We start from the raw sequence: 22,466 nt of genomic DNA, 5'->3' as shown, positions 1-22,466 counted from the left end.
AACTGGATGTCTGCCTAACAGGGCACATTTCCGTGGGCCTTTCTGGGCTCCAGTGACCCCAAACTCCATCCCCTAGAAGTCAAGGACCAGATGGAATTAAGAGCCCCGAGGCACTGGGGTTGGGATGAATGAGGAAGCAGGGGCCAGAGTCTCCTGCAGATTCCGATTTAATTGAATTCAAGGCTGGGCTAAGTGAAGGGATGGTGGAGGGTCTGGGGGGGGCGGGGGTGGGCACGGTGGGCAGCGCTGGATTTGGAAGGGAGAGAGGCAGGCATGAAGTGGTCCTGGCAAGCCAGTGGGAGCTAGCAGCGGGAGCGGGAAGAGCGACAGGGCAGGGACTGGAGGCCTGGTAATGCCTGCCCCAAATGACCTTGCCTGCTGTGTTTGTGGGGAGTCCTCCCTGGTTCTGTTCATCACCCGGTATAACGAAGGCCCCTGGCACAGGCTTCCCCTCCTCCAGGATGAGAGCCCATAAGCAAGGGAAAATGAGGCATAGGTGCCCCAAACAGTGATTTCTTACAGCTGGAAGAGAGAGAAGCTTCACTCTGTGAAGGGCTTTGATGTCCTGACGTCTGGGCCAGGCAGGTGTATGCACCATTAGAACAAAGGTTAAGGAGATGTCCCTACTGTCGGGGGGGATGTCATCTAAGCTCAGTCTCCTGGAGGTTGAGCTTTTACACAAACTCTTAACAATTTTTTTTTTCAGTGTTAACAAAGCCATGTTTTAATTTTACCAATTTTGATATTATTAGAGAAGGTATTTTAAAAAGTATTTGTGATACGTTCCGTGTAATATCAAAACAATTTAAATGGAGTAGACCGGGTAGGGGCCTTATCTACCTAAATTAGGTTTCTTTTAAAATGGATTCTATGTTTGGTGTCAGGGTTCCCCTGGGGAGCCCTTTACGGATAGGCTGCTCTCTTCCCATGTTTCTTCCTATCATTTCTGTGGGAACAAAGGGTTTGAAGCACCGAGGATGGTACCCTCAGGAGAGAGAGGAGTTCAGTCCACGAGCCCTCAACCTCAATATCCCCTTTCCTACTGTCCTCCCTACTTCAGGTCAGGAATGGGCCAGTCCCTGGGCTGGGGCAGGTGGGGCGGCCTCCATATGGGCAAGAGAGCATGGCTTGCATATTCATCTCACCAGCTTGTGCCTGTAATCCTGCAAAGGAGCAGGCCTGTGCAGTGACGGGGCCTGACAAGTCTCCCTTGAGTTACTCCACCCTTCCTCCTGCTCATCCCCTCCCAAGGCTCCTTGCATTCCCACCCCCAGGACGGGTTCCCTTAGAGGGAGGTGAGAATCAGAAGAGCAGCCAATCAAATAATTCTAGAGCAAGTGCTGACCCTCCCTCCCCCATCCCTGGCTGCCTGGTCACTTGGGCCCCACTGGAATCAAACAAAGAGAGCAGTCATTTTTGGCTTGCCCAGGCCCATGCCTTTGTCCCCTGAGGCACGTGCCCCACTTCACCATCGATGGCCACTGGTTGGGAAATGGGAGCCTTTGACCGCCAGACTGCGATGTGAAGCCACCCAGCGATCTGTACCTGTTCAGCCTTGGTCAGTCACCCTCCCTCAGGGCAAGCAGGGATTTGTGGGGAATGGGCTGCGTGTGTGTGTGTGTGTGTGTGTGTGTGTGTGTGGAGGTGTTCCATCAGTGCAAAGCCATCCAAGAGGATTTGTAGCACAGTCAGATAAGAGAGGGCGGCCCCCCTCTTACAGCAGATTCTTTGATTTTAGGTGAGAGGACGTGAAAGGGTAAATCCCTGTGCCCCGCAGTCTTATCTCCCGCCCTGACGTCCCTGCACACCGGCCAGAGGGTTAACCGTAAGCGCGTGCCTGCATGGCCGCTTTACTGATGCCACGCAGGTAATGATGCTAACCTGTCTTCCTGCTCTTGCCCTTCCTCTTCCTCCTCCCTGCTGTGTGAGCCTGCCCCAGCCTTCTAATCCCCTGGGTGGTCCGCCTGAGTCCACCCTCTCAGGCCACCCGTGTGGACTGTGCCCTCCTTTCCGGGGCGCTTCTTGCCAGCAGAACCCACCTCAGTGCCAAGCCCTCCTGTTGACTGATGGGACTTCTGGGGTGGGACTGTGCATGAGCTTGTATTGAACCACTTAGGGACCTCTTTGAGGTACTGGAACAGGGAGGGAAGATGAGGGCAAGCTTACTTTTTAAAATTTTGTTTTCTTGCTTGCTTGCTTGCATTGAAGTAACCTTAACCTGTGACTGGCACTTCCGCTCCCATTATTTCAGACCTAACTAACAAGGTTGTAATTCAGGTCTCAGCTAGACAAGATGGAAAATGAAAACCGTTGGGCCCCAAAGGATATTTTGTGGAAGATTTTTGCAAACTCTTGGGGAGAATCACCGTTGGTTTGGTAACAAGTAGACCCTTTACACTGGCCCCTGTGAAACTTCCTTAGATGACTTGTGTGGATTTGCCATTTTTTGAAGTCTTCTTAATTGCTCTTTGGGGACATCGACCTGACTATTCTGTGATTGATGATCCTGTGGCACGAAGGAGGGAACTGACTCACTGAAGGTTGGGTTGTGGCCTTGGTACAGCCTGAGCAAGACCTTTACTTGAATTCACGGAAAGTGGTGACTCAAGGGCCCTTAATCAGTTGCTCACTCGGCCTGGTGTCAGAACCCCCTGTGATTTTTGAGAGTGAGTGGACATAAGATGCTCACCATCGCAGAAGAGAGAATGGCTATCGCCAATGTTTTGAAAGGCCACCAAATTGATGGCTTCATAATGCGCCTGGCTGAGATAAGAGGTGGGAGCACAGGACGTGCAGGCCTAGTTTTCTGCAGGAGAGGGGATATTTCTGGGAACTTGGATGTTCCAGCTTTAAAAGGCTCTCAGAGATGGGCTGTGGAATACAAATGTTGTCCATCCTTGCCAAATGTGATACCATCCCAGTAGACGTTTGTTGGATAAGATTTCTTTGAACAATTAGCTAGGTCAGGGATGAAAATTCATTTGGAGTGAAAGGAAGAGATTGAATTGGATGGCCCCTAGCGTCTCTACCCAGGCCCAGGATGCATGAGACAGGGGAAGGGAGAGCCAGGCTGGGAGGACTTCCTTTCCACACGGAGAATAATATCTCCGGGACTATTTCCGTGGCAAAGTGTTACCAGTGTGCACGTGGCAGTGCCCTTTTATAAGTTCTTCAGGCCTGATGTGATTACACCAAACCCTTCCCACTTACCTTTGCTCTTTGTGCAAAGAGCTGCCATAGTTAAAGGTCAGGGGTCAGTAAACTCACTCTGCCAAGGGCCAGAGAGTAAATATTTTGAGTTTTATGGGCCATACAGTCTGTGTTGCAACCACCCAACTCTGCCTTCGCGCTTGAAAGCAGCTTTAGACATATGTAAATAAATGGGTGTTGCTGTGTTCCCATAAAACTTTATTTACACAAACAGGCATCTTGCCGGGCCATAGTTGGCGGATGTCTCGTTAAAGGTTAAAAAGGGGCTAATGTTGAAAGTCCGAAAGAGACGTTAGTGTAATTTCTCATTGGACCTTCCCTAACAGATAACATTTAAGTATCTGGTCCTTAGGAAAATTGAAAAAGAGAGAGAGAGAGAACTTTAAACATACATGTTAAAGTTTTAAACATGCTGATTGAGATAAGCCAAAACATAAATAGGGATATGAGAACTCCGTCAGGTAAATACAAGTGTGTTTAAATACAAGGGGCCCTGGCTCTTAACTTCAACCGTACCAGCTGCTCGTGCCTTCGCCTACAGGTGTTGCTCTCTGCTGGTCCACAGCCGTTCATGCATATACAGCCCCAGGTTTGGGGGATAAGTGGGGAGGAGAACCTGAGTCAGAATTAATTTGCCTTAAAGCTTCATTTGTGCTCGGAGGTTCTGTGGCATGCCCCCCTGTATTATGCAAGCAACCCTCCACTCTCTTTACGGGTACTACTTCTGGGGCTTTGTAATTAGGAGCTGCTGCTGTTGCTGCTGCTACTTTGCCCTCCTAGTGGGAGAGCAAAATGTGAATTGTTATTTTGTCTTCCCTGTATTTCCTTTCCCTACAGAGAATCCTAATTTAGAAATTCTTCCAAGCTAATGACCTTCATTGACTTACTATCAACTTGAATGTTAGCTTTGAAAGAAGCGTTAAGCCTCTAGGGGTAGGGTACCTATTACTATTCCAGTAGTCAAGTTAGGGAGTGAGTATATCCCTTGATCGGCTAGGCATGTCTCCTCTTGTTCATGAAATCTTTAGGGACCACCTGGGGAAGGATGTGGGGGTCAGGGGAGGCGGCACAGGCTCCCGCAGCAGCAGTTCCAGGGGCCCCTTTATGGAGCTGACGGCTATGATCATGACAGTCCCCGTCCGTCTGCCCCTGTGCTTGTTGCAGGAACAAAGGGATGAGGACCCGCCTGGGATGCCTGTCTCACAAGTCAGACTCCTGTAGCGATTTCACAGCTATTCTTCCTGACAAGCCCAACCGTGCTCTAAAGTGAGTAGTTTGGCCCTGTGGCCTTCCCAGGGTGCTCACCATGGGGCGTCCACCACTGGGCCGAAGGACCTGTTCTCCTCTAGTGAGCTGTTGACCGGATGAGTCCAGTGACAATAAATCCGTGCCACTTGGTGGTTCCTTTTAGATCCCTGAACGTGAGTGCATGGGTATGAATTTTCCTTTTCAAAATGTGCGACCTAACTCAGAGTAGGGACCCTTTTCTTACTTGTAAGAAAACTGTATTATCCACCGCTCTTGTATAAAGCTATGGTGGAGGAGGCTTCTTGGTTCTACTTGGTTGTCAGTCTGAGCTCTCAGTTTGGAGAAAAACATTCAAATATATTCTAAAAATCTGTTTAGGTTCAGGTGATCTGGACTCGGTACCTATACCGTTTAGGTACTGTGTTCAATGATATCATAGATGCCCCTCATCTAACTCTCAAGGGTTCGGGGATGGGCATCATGATCCCCATTGCAGAAGTGAAGAGATTAAGGTCACAGTAAAATATAGAGTTGGGAGCTCAGCCCACCTTTTCTCATGCTAAGGCCGGTTTCTTTCCATGGTTATCTTGACATCTTCATACCCTGTACGTATTTAGCTTGGTGTTTTAGACTGAAAGCCAACAAACGAAATATGCTGAATTGCCTTACTGAGGTTTGCCATCAGTTACTTAAGAATGTACACATTTACAGTGATAGAATTGCAGGCCTACAGGTGGTTTTCATTTGCACTGCCATCCCCCCCACCCCCGCCATTTTTCCGATTTCTTCTCCATAGCAAATTTCCATGGTTGCTGATGGAGAGGGGGTCATTTCAGAAATATTCAAGAGAGATGTTTCTTCTTTCCTAGGAGACTATCCACAGAAGAAGCCACGAGGTGGGCAGATTCCTTTGATGTGCTTCTGTCCCATAAGTGTAAGTAGAATTTGGGTTTCCTCTTAGCAAAAGAGGCACCAAATGCCCACCATGATGCAGGTGCTGTGCTGGGTGCCCTAGACAGCTATAGTCCCTGCACTCACAGAGCCTCCTGCATAGGGGACTATATAGATAACAAGATGTCATTTAAATGTAGTGGGAAGAGGGCCTTCTTTTCTATGTTCTGGGTTAAAAGTATGGTTCCAAGAAGCCTTCGTGTTTTCATAAGAAATAATTTAGTTTAGGGCGTTAGAATGATGGGCTCGGTGGGAACAATAGTCTCGTGTCCATCCTAGATCTTGTTTATAAAATTAAATGACCTCCCCCCAAGTCCCCAGAGAGCCTTGGGTTACTCATCTGTCAGATGAATGTTCTATACATTTTGTTAGTCACTTGAGTTGGCATAGTTTTGGGTTTTCTTGTTGCTTTTTATTTTGGGGTATCACACTCCTCAGTTTCCGGCTGGGTGTGAGTTTTACTAGGATGCATTTCTTCTGTCCCTCTCTCCTCTTTCACTTTCCCCTTTCCTCATTTCTCATACCTTCCCCTCCCCCTGAAAATTGCAGAAATTATCGTGCATATTTCTGCGTGGGAAGGGCACTTTGACGCCAGCCAAACTTTTCAGCTCTTGCTTTTTTCTCGTCATGAGCAAGTTCAAATTCATCGGGCTTTGAGATCCTAGTGGCATAAAATACATGGGAGTGGGAGAGCACAGGAGAGGAAGAGAGAAGAGTCTTTTGAAGAGAAAAGGTTTCATGTAGACTTGTAGTGCTCCTTTTGAATTCTTCCCGTCAATATTAGAAATCCTGATCAATCTGGGAGCAGAAGGGTAGCTTTTAGCTCAGAGTCTTGTTTCCATTTCATTGGGGAACATGATTTTGTACAGTGAGGGTAAGGGCATTGGCCTGATAGTCACACCTGTGTTCTTGATTTTGACCCAGCTCAGCTACTAGATAATTGAGTAGTCTTGATGGGATCCGCCAATCTTTAGATGTCTTTAGAAGTGATTTTTGCTTACAGCTGGATGGGGACAGCTCCCTCTGACTATGCCCCTGATCCTAATAAACTGGTTAACAAATACTCTTGAATAGATTTTAAAATGAAATGCAAGATATAAGAATAAGCATATATTGTAGCACCTAGTTTTGTGAGACAAATAGCCATTTTTGTGTTCTATGGATTATACTTAGGAAGGAAAACAAGGCAGCATAGATACAGCATGTGTGACATATGGCTTATGTCACAAACAGCAAGCTTATGTGGTGAATTTGCCAAGGTAATGGCATATGTACAATAATAGTTAGGATTTGACAGTAAGGCTTGTTTCTTATGAGGCTAGTTTGACTTGTTTTCTGGGGTTATGTCAGGCTAAACAAGTGTCACTATTAACAACTTCTTTTCTGGCTGCATTTGCTTCAAGGTCATCTTGAAGTTTGGTTTCTATTTCAGCTTCATGACTGACTCACTTAGTTCAAGTCCCTGAGGCTGTTTCCTCATTCTGAAATGGTGATGGCAATACTTGTGTGCTACCTGTCTGTCACCTGGATAAGGGGATCTTCATAAGAGGACACACTTTGGGTTCTCTAGTTAACTAATGGTGTTTTGTAAGAATATGGTGATTTTTTTTTAAATGGTGCTTTTATTTATCAAATGCAAAATAAATGCGCCTTAAGAATAAGTTCGCAAATTTTGCCACCAATTAGTGCTGAGCCAAATTCCATAGACAGAGCTTATGGTGGTTAAATTAGTGGATAGAATCTTATATTTGGATTGCTGCAAAGACCTGGAGTTATAAGAGGTTCAATTTTGTTTGTTTGATTCAGTGACTTTTAGACCTGAAGACTTGCTTCTCCTTCTGTTGGGGGTGGTCTCGGTTTCCAGGGATGCAGTAATACATTTCTGAGATGGGGATCCCACTAAAGGGTTACTAGCTGAAACCAGAGTGCTTCTTTGTCAGACCACTGCAGAAATAGGTTTTTGGAACTTTGAAGTTCTGTGATCCTTTTTGGAGTATGATGTTCTGTTTTGATTTCTGTTTAGTACGGAAATAAAAAGCCAATGGAGTGAATGTCTTCGAGAAGAAAGAGGCCTGTATTCGTGGGTCATTGGCAGAATTTCAAGGTTTCAGAGCTTGGACGCTCTCTCCCTGTGAAGGCTAGGAGGGAGTTGGAGCCAGGTTACCTTGAAGGGTATTGACAACTTTCTTAAAGTCTAATTAATTTGGGTTAATGTTGTGACTCAATTAGGGCTGATTAAGCTTTTCCAAAGGGATTGGATGTATGCTGGTCTCTTAGGAGGGACAGCAGTTGATCGGAGGTGTGCAGGGCTTTCAATTAAGATAGCAAAATGTCCTAAAAAGTAAAGAAAGAATCACTGAATGAGCTCCAGGAAAAGAAAGGTGCATTAGTCTAGAAACCACCCCCTGGTAGTCTTCTATACCTAGGCCACTGCCCTCCCTGAGTTTTCTGTTTCACATAATTCCGATAATTATTTTTGTTCCCATTCTCTGTTTATTTAAGATTTTATTCATCAGAGACACACACATGAGAGACACACACATAGAGACATAGGCAGAAGGAGAAGCAGCCATTCTCAATTTATAAGAGCATCTTTACCTTCCTGCTCTGCTTGAGTGTTTTGGGCACTTATTTATTTAAAGAAAGGTGTACTAAGTGTTCATTATGTTCAAAGTCTGTGCTAAGCAGCTAGTTGGGGGCAGGGACACAATGATGAACAGGACAGTACCTCCTTGGTGGAGAATACAGCCTTTGGAGACATGGACATGCATATAAACAACATAAGAAAATAAAACAGTGTACTGACTACAAACTAGGGAGTGTCAAGATTTCAGATAGGATCTTGACGTTCGGTGTTCCTCTTAAATTCCATTTTGTCAGTATTAGAGGTCCTCACTGACCTGGCAGCTGCAGGTCTGCTTTTCATTTAGAGCATGGTTTCCACATAATTGGAGAACATGCTTCTGCACAATTAGGTTTAGAACATTAGCTGGTTGTCAGACCTGCGTTCAGACAATTTTAACCCGGTTCTGCTTCTAAACAGCTGGGTAGCCTTGATGGAATCCCTCAATCTTTTGGAAAATCTGGTTCTTCATTTATACAATGAGGAATCTGGAATAGGAGGACTCAGAAACTGGATCCAATCCTATCCTCTTGCTCTAGGATGGTGAGACTGAGCCATAGCTAAATGCCCAGGCAGGTGGTTTGAGTCAGCACGGCCTGCAGGGTTACATAAAAAGGCTTCAAAGTTGAAATGGTGCAAGCAGCCAAATGAGGGGCTAAAGCACCTGTGTTATGAAGCTTTCTGTCCTTGGCAGGGTCCTGCTGTGTACGGAGCACTTCTCAGGTTCAAACCTCAGGAAAAGAAGAAAGCACCTTTAAAAAAAAAAAAAAAAAAAAAAAAACCAAAAAACTTTAGAAAGGAAAAAAATCTAGACAGCAAATATTTGGAGCAGTTTGATTTCCAATCACATTTGCTTGCAAGTATAAAGCTGAAGAAGCACTTAGGGAGGTCTGGGAGACAGCCACTTGCTGAGGGCTTTTTTTAAAAAAAATAAAATAAAATGAAAAATAAAATGAAAATTGCTGACGACTTTATTAACTAGGGAAGGAGTTAATCTGGCATCTTTTTCCTGTTTATCCAAGTACAGTTAGACTTGGTATCTATAAGCTGTGCAGCTAGATGGCCCCTAAGGGTTTGTGTGTGTGCATGTGTGTGTGCACACACCCAGAAGCCTTTCTGCCTCTGTAGCTTGTACCCAGGAGAGTGAAGGCTTGCAGCTTGGAGATTTTTTTCTGATGGGTTGTGGGAGAACAGGCACAAAATTGTATGTCTTCTGCTCTGATTTCCTCATGAGGTTCAGGCATATGCTTGCTATTTGTCAAGTCTTTAGTGGGACATTCGGTCCTGAACTCCGAATCAGTTCAAACTCCGAATTTTCCTCTTTCCTTCCTTCCTTCCTCCTTCTTTTGTGGGATTTTTTTTTTAACATAAAAGTTGGATTCATTCCAGTTTTAAGGGGAAGGTGTAGACAGGATTCCTTCCCCTTCCTCTGAATTTTTTCAGCCTGATCTTACACCTGGATGACAGACCACCTCATCCTGGGCATCCATTTGGTCCTTGGCTTTGTTTCATTGTTTGCACAGAGTGCAGAGGGTCAAAGGCGACCTGTCCCTGCCAGGCCCACCCAGGGAATGCCAGGTTAGTGGAATAGTACAATTGAGAGCTCTTTTGTATTCAAAGAGTTAGTATCCAACTCTGCAAAAAGGATACCAAGAAAGAAGTTTTTAGTTTTTTAAATTAGCCCCTTTGGGATAATGATTGAGATATACAAAAATATAATGATTTGATCTGGTCACACAGTAGCCAAGCAAAAAACCCAAAACAAGCAAAAACGTGAAAGTTACAAGCTAATGAAATTCCTTAATTATTCATCCAAATGGTCATTAGCTTTAGAATGAACAGTTTAACTATCCAGTTTCTATTTATTGCATAGCCCTCCCCACAGCCTTCTCCAAGCCAAAAAATTCTAGAACAGTGTTACTCAAAGTGTGATCCAAAGAAGGCAGCACCAGCAGATGCTGGAAGCTTGTAAGAGACAAAAATTCTGGAGTTCTTCTGTCTCAGACCTACTGGGTCAGCATCTCTAGGGGTGGGGCGCAGTAAGTTTTGCTCAAGCCTTTCAGTAATATTGAAGCCCACAGAAGCTTGAGAAGCACTGCTCTAAAGCATAAGGAAGTAAAGCAATGAATCTGGAGCATCTTGGTGAGGCAGGTGGCTTGTGCTTTCCAAGAACCCCACTGAACACTGGATTCCAGCCTCCCAAAGTTCTGAGGCAACACATCCCTTCAGAGGTATGTTGTCCGTGTATCACAGATGCCACCAACGTAGCAGGTATGGTGGATGGTATTCACAGTAAACAAACAAATATGGCAAGTGTGTTTTCTGGATAAATTGAGGCTGAGGTTTAAAAAGAGATATGTGAAGTAGACACAGATCGAAAAAGGAGCTTCTCTTCCTCCTTGCCAACCTGTCTGCATTGCTATATTTTTTACTTGCACCCAGGAATGTGGGTGCATTTAACTTGTCTAGAAGGAGTGCCTGGAATAGAAAAGGCAACTATTCCAAGCCTGCTGCAAAAAAAGGTTTGAATGAAAAGCAACTGGATGGGCCTCCAACACCCATTCTGTTGCTTATCAGCTGTGTGACCTTCGGCAAATTACATAACCTCTCTGAACCTTTCTTTCCTCATCTGTAAAAGGGGAATGATAAGACTTGCCTTGCACAGTTGTCTTGAGAATTAAATGTGATTTATGGTTGTGAAATGCTAAGCGTGATAATGTGACATACAGGGGCTCCACGAAGGAGAACGATTTTGATTATTATTGTTATTACACAACATTAAATTCACTGAGCAAACACGGATTCCAGGCTTCCCGGATGCCTGAGATGGCATCGGCTTCTTTCCACAGTCCGCTGAAGGTTGACCACAAGGGTTGGATAGAGATTGTATTAGAGTCGCAGAGGGGAGCTTATTCAAATTCCATAATACCTCCCCCCCCCTTTGCCTGATGAGCTTTTAGCATCCCTCCCTCATCCCTTCCCAATTCCCCCTCAGTGTATGTGAGAAAATCCCTCTGGGGATGTAGTTTTCAAAAGCCCTGCAGGCGAATCTGATATGTTCCCTTTTTGGGACTCCCTGCCATGTTTCTATGTCAAACTAATTAGACAAATATTCTTGGACATTTACTTTTCAGAATCTCTCAGGTGATGGGCTGGTGTACCTGGATTTTTATGTTAATTCTCTTGTATTAAAGGAGTTATTTGCGAATGCGTTTACCCTGTTAGGGATGCTTCTCTTTTGTCTCCCCTTCAATAGAAAACTTCTTGCTAATTTCTTATACTAGTTGCAGATACGGACTCTAGCTCGATTTTTTGTTGTTGTTGGTGGTGTTACTCAACACAGCTTCTGCTTGATAAAATAGAAAATAATATTGGAACAGGAGCTGTAAGACCCAGCTGTCCTTAGTCTGCTGATACCATGTCCTAAGAATAAGAAATCACCCAACCTTAGAGCTTCACCATTCCCTTGTGTCCAATGTAGGGCTTGATCATAGGGTCTCTTATGTCCCTTCTGGCTCCGAGTCTAACAACTATCAAGTCCTACTATTATTATAACACACCATCTTGCTATATGTACACTAACAAAGTGAAGATCATTGAAGAAAATTATGTTAATCACAAGACTGAAGTATAATTAGCATGACAGTTGCTTCCAATAAATGTCAGTAATTGGAAATAGTTTATTTTCTAAATAATCTCCTTACCTAAACCTTGCTAAGCCCCAGTTATTTTATAGATGACACAAAAGAATGACTTTGATCCTAATGCTGTTCTCATCACAATTTTCAAAGTAGTGAACTCGGTTCTGAATGAAAGATTTTTTGACTTCATCATTAGTAAATGTGCCCTGGATATTATAAATATATTTTCCTTTCTTATCCTCTGTCTGACCTTGGAACCCATTCACCAGTTTATTTTTTCCTATCAATCAGGGATGCAAGAGGACTCTGGTCTTTGGGACAGCACTTTGGTAAACAGAGAGGTTGCCCCCTGCCCCAAATCTTTCATGTGATCCTGTAATTTTCTAAGCCTGGGAACTGAGCTAGGCTCAAGCCCACCCTCGTGCCAGCTGAATCAGGGCTCCTGGACTTTGAACTGTTACCTAAGCCACCCTTCCTGCTATACCAGCTGCACCGCTCATTCATAGTGACCCAGTTTCTTCTCTTATGTAAGCACCCTGCATCACAGAACTAAGAGGGAGAGTGCCGGCCGCAGGCAGCACGTGTGGCCACGGGTATGTTCTTGGAGATTCTGTGTATGCTCGGGGGGGATGCCAGAATTCTGCTGAGTGTTCCAGGAATTCTGGACACAAGCCTTTCCCTTTCTGCAACTAGATAGACACTAATTTCAAAAAAAATGTATAATGTTCATAGAGCCTTGACTTCAATGTCATACAAAGAAAACCCAAGTGAAATGAGAAAAATGAAGCTAAAAATAAAATAAAAAGGCAGCTCCTCCTGTTTCTCTCTCATCTTCCTTGACTGTTTACCACCTATGACCTTTAAGTTATCAGGATGATTTGGGGGTATTAGGCATGTTTACTATGCATGGTGACTCTTCAAGCCACCGAGGTACAGGCATGACGGTCACTAACATGAGTGGAGTGCTCACCGAGTGCTGTGTTAACTCACCTCACCCCCAGGGCCCCATGGAGCAGGTACTGCTAGGATCTGCATTTCACAGAGGGGGAAACTGAGGCAGTGCCCAAGGTCGCATTCAGCTGGTGTGTGTCAAGGCCAGAATAGAGCAGCTTCCGGACAGAATCCCAGGCAGGATGGCTTGAGGGATCAGAGAAAAGTCACTCCTGCCAGCTGCCTGAAATGTGTGAAGATCGAATGGGGAGGCCTCCAGTTCTCCGAGTATTTGGGAGGGGGCGGGTCTGGGGGGCACAGGGGCCCAGGCAGAGGGGCACAGCTGTGTCACAGTGAGGGATGGCAGGAAGGGTGCATGAGCCTTCGTTTTAACCAACCCCACTTTATGGACAAGCAGAGGGGGAGGAGAAGGTCCTGGTGGAGAGAAGGGGTACGGTAGAGGGAAGGAGGGGCCAAAGGGGACAGAGGACGGAGGAAGAGGGTGAGGGCTGGGAAAGATGCTGAGGAGGCAGAGAGAGGACCAGCCAGAAAGTTTGCAGGTTGGCAGGGAAGAGGTAGGAGGGGTCGGAAGGAGGAGGCAAGGATATAGCTGAGGAGAAATGCCTCTGGTTCGGGTCCCATACAAGGCCTCTGCTGGGTCCCTAAGCAGGAGAGGTGGGCCGGATCTGGGCCGGGGGTCTGTATGCAGAGCCAGCTGCTGCCACCTGCTCTGGGAAGGTGCAGGGCTCCTGCAGCCCCGGAGGACCTTCCCGCCCCCCTCACTTCTGTTGTTCTCGGGGTGGGGGGGGAGGAGGTTTTCTTTGCACGGTGACCCTCACCCCTTTCAGAGGTGGCCCTGGGGATATGGAAGGGTGGGGAGAGAGTGGGGTGAGAGGGGTGGGGGAGCGGAGGAGGGCTGTGGCCAGGCACGCTCTGTGCAGGGCTTCGTGAGCTTTGTCTTTGCCGCAAGCTGTTGTCCAGGCGCTGCGGCTTCACACGTCCCGGACGGCCTAGGCCCTCTCTCCACTGTGCCCGTCTCTCCTCAAGCTCTTCCTTTGAAATCCCTGACACATCTTAAGAGCCATATATTTTTTTAAGATTTTATTTATTTATTCATGAGAGACACAGAGAGAGAGGCAGAGACACAGGCAGAGGGAGAAGCAGGCCCCATGCAGGGAGCCTGATGCGGGACTTGATCCCGGGACTCTAGGATCACGCCCTGGGCCAAAGGCAGATGCTCAACCTCTGAGCCACCCAGGGATCCCTAAGAGCCATAGTACTTTGGTTCCTCTCCCGCTGTCTTAGAAGCCAGCCCTGGAAATTCAGGTGACCACATTCGGGGTTGAGGCTGCCTGAGAGGGCTCGACATCTTCATGAGGTCACTCGACCGTGATTTGTGACAGTGTCCCCAGGCCACCATTGGGGAATGTACCAGTCTGTTCTGTGTGACGCCTTGGGGAGGTGGCCGTGCTGCGGGAGAGAGGGGAGTTTAGGCAGATTCTAGGTTGTTGGTAGCACCTCGTGGCCTCTGTTGTCACCGCGGATAAGGTGATGGCACGCATCCTCCTGCGGGAGACTCTCCAGCTCTGTGAGCTGGACAGCATGTTTGCCTTCCAGTGATGTGCTTCCAGTGTGATTGCTTGATTTGGGATTATTGTCCATCCCGCTACTGGAGGGAGAGATAACATGAGGCTCTCTGGGGATCTTAAGAGGAGACACAGGCAGTGAGCTCTGAAGTCACACAGATGTGTGTGGGAACCCACAGTCCGCCTCCTACTGGCTGAGCGACCCAAAACAGTGAACTTAAACTTGCCAAGTCTCACTTACCCTATTTGTGAAACAAACTTCCATGAGAGCTCACATTTATAGACTGCTCCTAGTGAGCTACAGAGCACTTTCACGTGGCTCACCTCATTCTGACCTCATGACAATCTGGAGCAGCAAATCCCAGTATTCTTCCCATTTTGCAGATGAGGCAGGGTTCAAGATGTTAGGACATTTTTCTGAGGTCGCACAGATTCAGACCCAGCCTATCTTGCCAGAAACTCTTGCCTTGATGATAGAGTTGGTGTGAGAATTGAATGGGTTGATATACATAGACTGGACAATATAGAGCTTGGCCTCAGGGTAAGTCTCAGTGTGTGGCGGTGACAGTGTCGCTGAGGAGGAGGCTGAGAGCTGTATCTGAACAGGCATGAGTGGCAGAGGGAGCGCAGAGCAGAGCACTAACGTTCCCAGGGAGAGTTAATCAGATCCATCCCCCTCACTTTACAGCTGAGCATGCTGAGATCCAGGGAAGTTGAATGTGTGGTCCAAGGTCATAGAGCTAATTATGGGGCTGACTCTGATCAAAACAGATGCTCCCCACTGGGACAGCAGTGCTCCCATCCCAGGCAGACCAGTAGGGTTCCGTAGGCTGCCTCAATGAAGCTGACAGACAATCGTGAGCTGGGTATGAATTTGCCACACATTTTACTTCAGGTCCCCATCCTCACCTGAGTCAGTCTCAATTGTTTCCAGTGTAATTCAGTTGCATTCTGTTGCCAATGGCCATCCTTGTCTCCAGGTTGTTCTACTCCAAGATACTCCTCCAGCTTCCACAGTGACTCTTCCGGGTTCTCCCCACCTCATTTGTTGTCATCATTCCTAGAAACATCATCATCCCTGGAGTTACTCATGGCCCCCTTGTCTTGGGCTGAGATGGCACTCCTTCCCCCCACCCTTCAGCCATTGCTGGTATAGGGCATCCTTTAGGCCCCACCGTCATGCAGAGCCAGAGACTGGACTGCCGACTCACAGAAGAATGCTGGCTTTGTAATTTGGCATCCATGCCACTTACTGTGATCTGTAAGTGACCCTGGGCAAGTTATTTAACTTCTCTAAGCTTCCTTTATCTCTCTAGAAAGTGGTAATATCATGAGGACCCGTGCTGTAACTTTGCTATGTAGAGCAAATTCTGGAAGTTCATAGAGCATTTAGTGCGGTACCTGGCCCAAAGTAAGTACTCAATCGGTGCCTGCAGTGGTCATTTTCAAAATTGCTTCTTAACTTCAACCTTTTTTCCCCTTGACCTCTTGTTTACCCTTCTTCTCCCCTTTTCCTACGTTCCAACTTTCAGATCCTAAATCTTTGCTGTTCTCCGGTTCCAGCTTCATTTACCAACCTGGAACTGTTGGTCCTTTTTTTGAATGATGGGCGCATCCCCAAACTAGAAGTTCTTGCTCCCTTCCTGGGGCATCATACCTGTGTCCAGGAACTGGAACCTAGGACTTCACAAGTGTGTGCCTGTTTCTTACCATGTTCCTGTTCATTTTTCCAAAGTAGCTGCTCCAAACCCCTATAGCACACCCTGGACTTACCATATCCGACTAATTATTTTAAATTATTGTCCAATGTCTGTGACACGAGACTAGCTTTTGAGTGCTGTGAGGTGGTGACTTCATCTGATTTACTCATGCTGTATCCTCAAAGCCTAGCACATGGAGGCAGACTGCCTTCGCGGGGACTTCACTCCAAATTGATGAAGATCAAGGCTGTTCCACCTTATCCGTCTCAAAGATGTCCTTTCCCTGACCAGTTCTATCTTCATCCAGCCCACCTTCTTTTTCTCTACTTTTGACTTTCTCTACTTTCTCCTATTTCTTGCTGGTCCCTCTCCTTCTTTAGGATTTGCTTCCACCGGATATATTCTTTTGATTCTTTAATTTTTCTCTTCGCTTGCCCTTTTCCTTCTGCCTGCAAATACACCTGAAAAGATCTTGCTTTGGAGTCATATGGACCTGGTAGGGAAACTAGGCTCTTCTTGCCAGCTGTGTAACTGGGACACTTATTCGACTTCTGTTAGTAAGCCTTAATGTCTTCATTTGGAAAACTAGAGTGCTACTATCTATGGATCAGCATTGTTGTGAAAATAAATTGAGCTGGTGTTTGCAAAATCCCCAGCTAAAAGTATGGCATATAGTAAATAAATAAAAATTCCCTGCCCCAAATCCTAAATAAATACATAAAAATAAAACCCTACCATCCCTACATCCCACCACCTTTTCCAGCTACAATCAGATAGGAACTCCTTCATTTTCCTGTACCCAAACTAGAAAGTTTTCTGTATCCACATGCAGCCCTTTCTCTTCCTCTCCCCATCATAATGCTCTTCTCAGGCCATTTTCTGTACCTTCCTAGGAGCAACATTTTATCAGTTAAACTCTTTCTTTTTTTAAATTTTAACTCCTTCTACTCAACCAGTCTTTTCTGATTAGATCAACATTTAATCAATACTCAAGGCTGTTTCACAAAAAAAAAAAAAAAAAAAAAAAAAAAAAAACCAACCAAAAAACCCCCAGAATCTTCTTTCCTGACCTGTCCTATTTCCTTCCAATTATGCTGCATGATCTCTCTTCTCCCCTTCTTGCAGGAGACATCGAAATTAGCTGTTTCTGCTTCCTCTCCTCCCATTCATCCCCACATTCACCACAATGCCCAGGGTGCCCATCACACCACTAGAGCCACAACTGCCCATGGTTGCTGAATCTCATCACTGAATCCAACCACCATGTCTCAGACCGCAGCTAGCTTGACCTGTGGGTACCACTGGACATATGGCCACTTCCTCCTCCTCGAAACCTTCGCTCCCCTGGCCTTTGGCAGTGCTGTGTTATCCTTCCATCTCTCTGGTTCTTTCACAGACCTCTTGATGTATCTTATAAGTAGGCTCAATAATTGTTTACATTGTTATTATTATTATTATTATTATTATTATTAAACACTAGTCTTACTGACTAATATCTAATTACTTAAACATTCTTCATTATTGGCCTTTACTTGTGTGGCTCCCCCTTCCTGCAATCCTCTTCTCCATCCTCCCCTCTCTTCTTTCACTTAGCTTCCTGCTTCTCAACTTCACATCTCAGCTTAGAAGCTTCTTCCTCCTGTGAGTCTTAGGTCTGGCTCTTAGGTCTGGCTCGGGTATCCCATCCCTCCTGGGTACTTTCACCACAACCTATGCTTTACCTATCAAATCACTTGTCACATATACCGTAATTACCAAATTATGTTTTCTTGGCTCAAATGGCCCTTTTACTGCAAGTTCAGAGGGGCTTAGTTGTGCCTGTTTTTAGCACCTCACAGAATGCCTGGGTCCCATAATGGGTGTATGAATGAGTGAAGGAATGAATGGAAGTGGCACTATCGCTTTGTTGGATTGGGAATTCGTGTATTTTATATTTGTGACGCTACATAGTATCACCTGTGTGAACTCTGTCAGGACTGTTCTCTAAACATCAGCTTCTTTCTCTATAAGATTGGGAGAAGTACAGCAACATTCCTGAGAGCACCTTCCACGTGTTCTCTCTCTCTCTTTCTTTTTTAAACCCACAGAAAGTCCCAATAATGCTGAGACTTTGATGAAGGGAGATACTGTCTGTATTTTGTCTCACTCAGGGCCAGTTTCTCTAGCAGGGTGATCTTCACCAATGCCATCAAGGAAGGCAGAAAGATAATTTTCTTCCTTTATCTGTAGCTGGATTCAAAGTTGCTCACAGTGCCTGTTTTGCTCAATGGAAAGCAACACAAAAATTAACACAAACAACAAACTTCAGCTTTGCCATGAAAGTATTTCAGCTCTTCCATTTTAAAAACAAGAGGCCCTTCCAAGTCACTCTTCCAAGTTACTTGAATTTACTCTTTTAGATAAATGCACAGTGTTTTAGGGTTCTCTCCCTGCCATTTCCTTCCTACTCCCCACTAGCAGGAGAAGGCTTTTGGCCTGTGGTCCTCATGTCCTCCCTGCGTCCACCAATAGCATCCATGGAGCTTGTCATCTGTACACTGGTCACTGCTTAGAGACCGCCTTGCTGGACCAGCTTCATGGGCACTGAGTCTCCTTGGAGGCTTCCACTGCTCCAAATGGTATTCCATCCAACTTCTGCCTGTAGCTTCTGCTACAGGGGCTCCTTCTGCAGCAATGGCAATCTCCTGGCAGGCAGGCTAGCTCTCAGATCTGAGTTCCTCAGAGCCTGTGGAAACTTCTGGATTACTTGTATAAGAGCTTGGAGGAGATAAGAGCACATCATGCTCTTCACAGGGAGCCTGCTTCTCCCTCTGCCTAGGTCTCTGCCTCTCTCTCTCTGTGTCTCTCGTGAATAAACAAACAAAATCTAAAAAAAAAAGGAATACCCACCAGGGATTTTATGAGCAGGGATTTTATTTTTTTTTATTTTTATTTTTTTCTCTTTGAAATAAATTTATTTATTTATTTATTTATTTATTTTTATTTTATTTTTTTATTTTTATTTTTTTAATTTATTTTTTATTGGTGTTCAATTTACTAACATACAAAATAACCCCCAGTGCCCGTCACCCATTCACTCCCACCCCCCGCCCTCCTCCCCTTCTACCACCCCTAGTTCGTTTCCCAGAGTTAGCAGTCTTTTTTATAACCTGTTTCCTGATGTAAGCATTTTATACATTAGTAATTTACAAAAATTATTAAATTGAATGAATGATTCTCTGGCCATCTTTCTGCCTAACCATCTCTATGTTAGTGTTTCATGCTCTCTTTGATTCTCATTTCACCTTGGGTTTCTACTCCCTCCTCTCAGGGCTTTAAACCCAGTGTGGAAATGAGGGTGAGTAGGGTTCTGAGCCAACCTCTCATATGCATCTAAACTATGTTATTCTCCTTTTCTTTCCCTGTCGCAGGAGCAATTTTATTTCCATCCTGCCTGACGGGAAACCACCTTACATCATGTTCTGCTTTCTCTGTACTCCTTATCTTAGAGGACCATATATCTTGTCTTAAAGTGACCATGTGTCCTGGTTTTGGTCTGTGGGGGGTCATGGTTTATGCCCATTGTCTCTGTGTAATTAAGAGGTATGTCTCCCTTCACTCTCAAAAATACACTGGCTCGGGTGATAAATTTCATGGCCACCCTACTTTTGTTAAACACTTTAAACTCAGGCCTCCAAACTTAGATTTCTTTTTGATTTAAAGTTTGACTTTGAGATTCCACCAAAACCCTTTTTTCTCTCTAGTTCCTGGATCTTGCAGCTAAAAGTCTTGTGTTTTTTTTTTTTTATGCCTATTGTTCTAGTGAGGGAATTACAACATCTATTTTGAAAGACAAAGATACTACCCAATGACTTTTTAATTAGGAGAAATGAAAATGTTTCACAAAAGTAAAAACAAACCCTTAAATATGTCAATAGCAGGGCACCACCAATCCATGGGATGATCCTGGGCAGCACATTGTCTGGGTACATACTGGTGGCCCTCAGATGCTCAGGTGGTCCCATCCCTCAGAATTAAGAACCGTTGATATATTGTCCTTTTAACAAATTTTAGAAAAGGAAGAAAAAGTTATAGCTAGAGTTGTTTTTAGCCAATGCAGTCACTTCATCCTAGGCTGTGTCTGCCCATCCTTTGAGGACAGTTTGTAGAAAGCTATAGCTCTGAGGATTAAAGGAGAATGTGTTGAGGGTTAAGATAATTTATAAAATATATTTAATAAAACACATTAATGAATGTATAGGCTATCAGTAGATATTGTTTTCTAAATCTACGTGGTAACCCTGCTCATCTTATTCTGATCGGAAACTCTGGCAATGTGCATAATGTGGATTTTAAAAAAATTAAAAGGTCTGTTTCTCATTAAATCATTTGGGAGAAAAATTATAATTAATCTTAATTAAAACATATTTTTATAAGCAAGATCTTTTTTAAATGAAAGGTTATTTATTCATTCATTCATTCATTCATTCATTCGAGACACAGAGAGAAAGAGAGGCAGAGACACTGGCAGAGGGAGAAGCAGGCTCCATGCAGATAGCCTGACGCGGGACTCGATCCCAGGTCCCCAGGATCACGCCCTGGGCCGAAGGCGGCACCAAACTCCTGAGCCACCCAGGCTCACCCAGGCTCACCCACCTAAGCAAGATTTTTTAAAATAAAATATCCATGGGATATACCATTAAAACACAGGGCATCAGAAGTTTTTTTTTTTTTTTTTTTTTAGAAGAGCCTGGGAACCCTATGAAGGTATTAGAATGGCTTTAGTGACTGAATTTCAGTGTTTACTTTCAGACATCCTTCTAGTAGTAGTGAAGGATTTGCCCTGATGCATTCATACCCTCTTGTAGTTTGTTTTGTAACAAATTGTTTTTTCAGGGTGGTTAACTTGGATTAGGGTAGAGAATGCATTACAAATATTATTTTGGCCTAATTAGAAACAGGTTTACCAGTGGACTCCGGGGACAGCTGATTCTGCATTAGAGGACAGGCAGTGACCACTGAAGGCTGATGAAGAGTGACCAGGGCTTCTCATACTCATTATTACTATGGCTTCCTACACATTTCTCCCTCATATCATATCACTGCGATCCTTGAGCAAGAAGCAGAGCTTGTCTCCGAGGGCACCTGTGTGTTTAAGAGAGTCTTCAAGAGGATGTGGAGTAGTGAGGGTTGGACAATCAGGGCTGCTCTCACATTACCACTACCTTTCTCTCTTGCTTCTACAGTTCAGGAGCTTAAGCCTCTTCCTCTCTCTCTTCCTTTCCCCCTCCCCTCACATCCACAGATGGAGTGGCTGCGTTCCGCGCCTTCTTGAAGACAGAGTTCAGCGAGGAGAACCTGGAATTCTGGCTGGCCTGTGAGGAGTTCAAGAAGACCAGGTCAACTGCAAAGCTGGTCTCCAAGGCCCATAGGATCTTTGAGGAGTTTGTGGACGTGCAGGCTCCGAGGGAGGTGTGTTGGTGGTGGCGAGAGTCTTGCAAGACCTCTATCCATGGCTCCTGTCTCACACGGCTCTCCTTGTGGGGGTTTGAGCCAGTCTTGATGGGTACTGTCTTCTAAATTGAGCCTTACCTCTCCGATGGCTCTTAATGAACAAAAGGATCACTTTTAAGGGGCAGAGACCAGGGCTTCTAAAAAAGTAGCTCTATTAGGAATGTTTTAGCTATCCGTCAAACGTGCCTGCAGGACCTGTGTTTCTTTTTCTTTTTTATTTATTTATTTTTTATTTTTTTAAAGATTTATTTTTACTTTATGATAGACAGAGAGAGAGAGACAGACAGGCAGAGGGAGAAGCAGGCTCCGTGCCAGGAGGCCGACTAGGGACTCGATCCCGGGACTCCAGGACCACACCCTGGGCCAAAGGCAGGCGCGAAACCGCTGAGCCACCCAGGGATCCCCTAAGACCTGTGTTTCTATAGCGATTCTGCAAGGATGGATGCCATTGAATCTGTGTTAGTTTTCCTAGTGGAAGGCAGCATGGCTTAATGGGATGAGCATCCACTTTGGAATCTTTTTCCAGTCTCAGCTCTACAATTACTAGCTGTGTGATCTTGGCTAAGTTACCTAGTCTCTCTGAATCACATTTCCACAGTGTAAAAGTGTTTATCATCTACCTTTTAAGACTATTCTTGGGGACCCCTGGGTGGCACAGCGGTTTAGCGCCTGCCTTTGGCCCAGGGCGCGATCCTGGAGACCCGGGATCGAATCCCACGTCGGGCTCCCGGTGCATGGAGCCTGCTTCTCCCTCTGCCTATGTCTCTGCCTCTCTCTCTCTCTCTCTGTGTGACTATCATAAATAAATAAAAATAAAAAAAAAAAGACTACACTTGAGTTTTAGGGATAAAGCTATTTAACCTATTCAACATCTGTCACTGCTTATTAATGACTAATTACAGTCATTTATATTATCTTATGATAACATAATAATAAAATGAATTTCTATGTATGGCTGTGCTGAGTTATAAAGCAGAATTTTACTTGGGAGGGTTTTATAGAAGAAAAATATTTGCTATGAGTTTTGATGCATTATATACTTAGAACTCTTCAATTATCCTTTGACTTGAAATGTAGGAGGCCT

General features: G+C 45.1%; 1 protein-coding gene across 7 annotated transcripts in view; it reads left to right on the top strand.

Moving 5' to 3' along the window:
• Positions 1–22,466, top strand: part of RGS8 (regulator of G protein signaling 8) — a 40,462-nt gene that overhangs the window by 14,344 nt on the left and 3,652 nt on the right. For 4 of the 7 annotated variants that reach the window (XM_035719283.2, XM_025430022.3, XM_025430021.3 and 1 more), the window contains exons 3-6: positions 1,739–1,867; positions 4,375–4,476; positions 5,328–5,392; positions 21,174–21,340. In XM_035719283.2, coding sequence (XP_035575176.1) covers positions 1,842–1,867; positions 4,375–4,476; positions 5,328–5,392; positions 21,174–21,340 — 360 coding nt within the window. In that variant the 5' untranslated portion in view covers positions 1,739–1,841. The remainder of the gene's footprint in view (positions 1–1,738; positions 1,868–4,374; positions 4,477–5,327; positions 5,393–21,173; positions 21,341–22,466) is intronic. The other 3 variants (XM_025430018.2, XM_025430025.3, XM_025430024.3) reach the window with 1 other exon arrangement.

Source organism: Canis lupus, chromosome 7 (assembly GCF_003254725.2).
Source record: "Canis lupus dingo isolate Sandy chromosome 7, ASM325472v2, whole genome shotgun sequence".
Taxonomy (NCBI): Eukaryota; Metazoa; Chordata; class Mammalia; order Carnivora; family Canidae; genus Canis; species Canis lupus.
The sequence above is the reverse complement of the archived record's forward strand: the minus strand, read 5'-3'. Positions and strand labels throughout refer to the sequence as shown.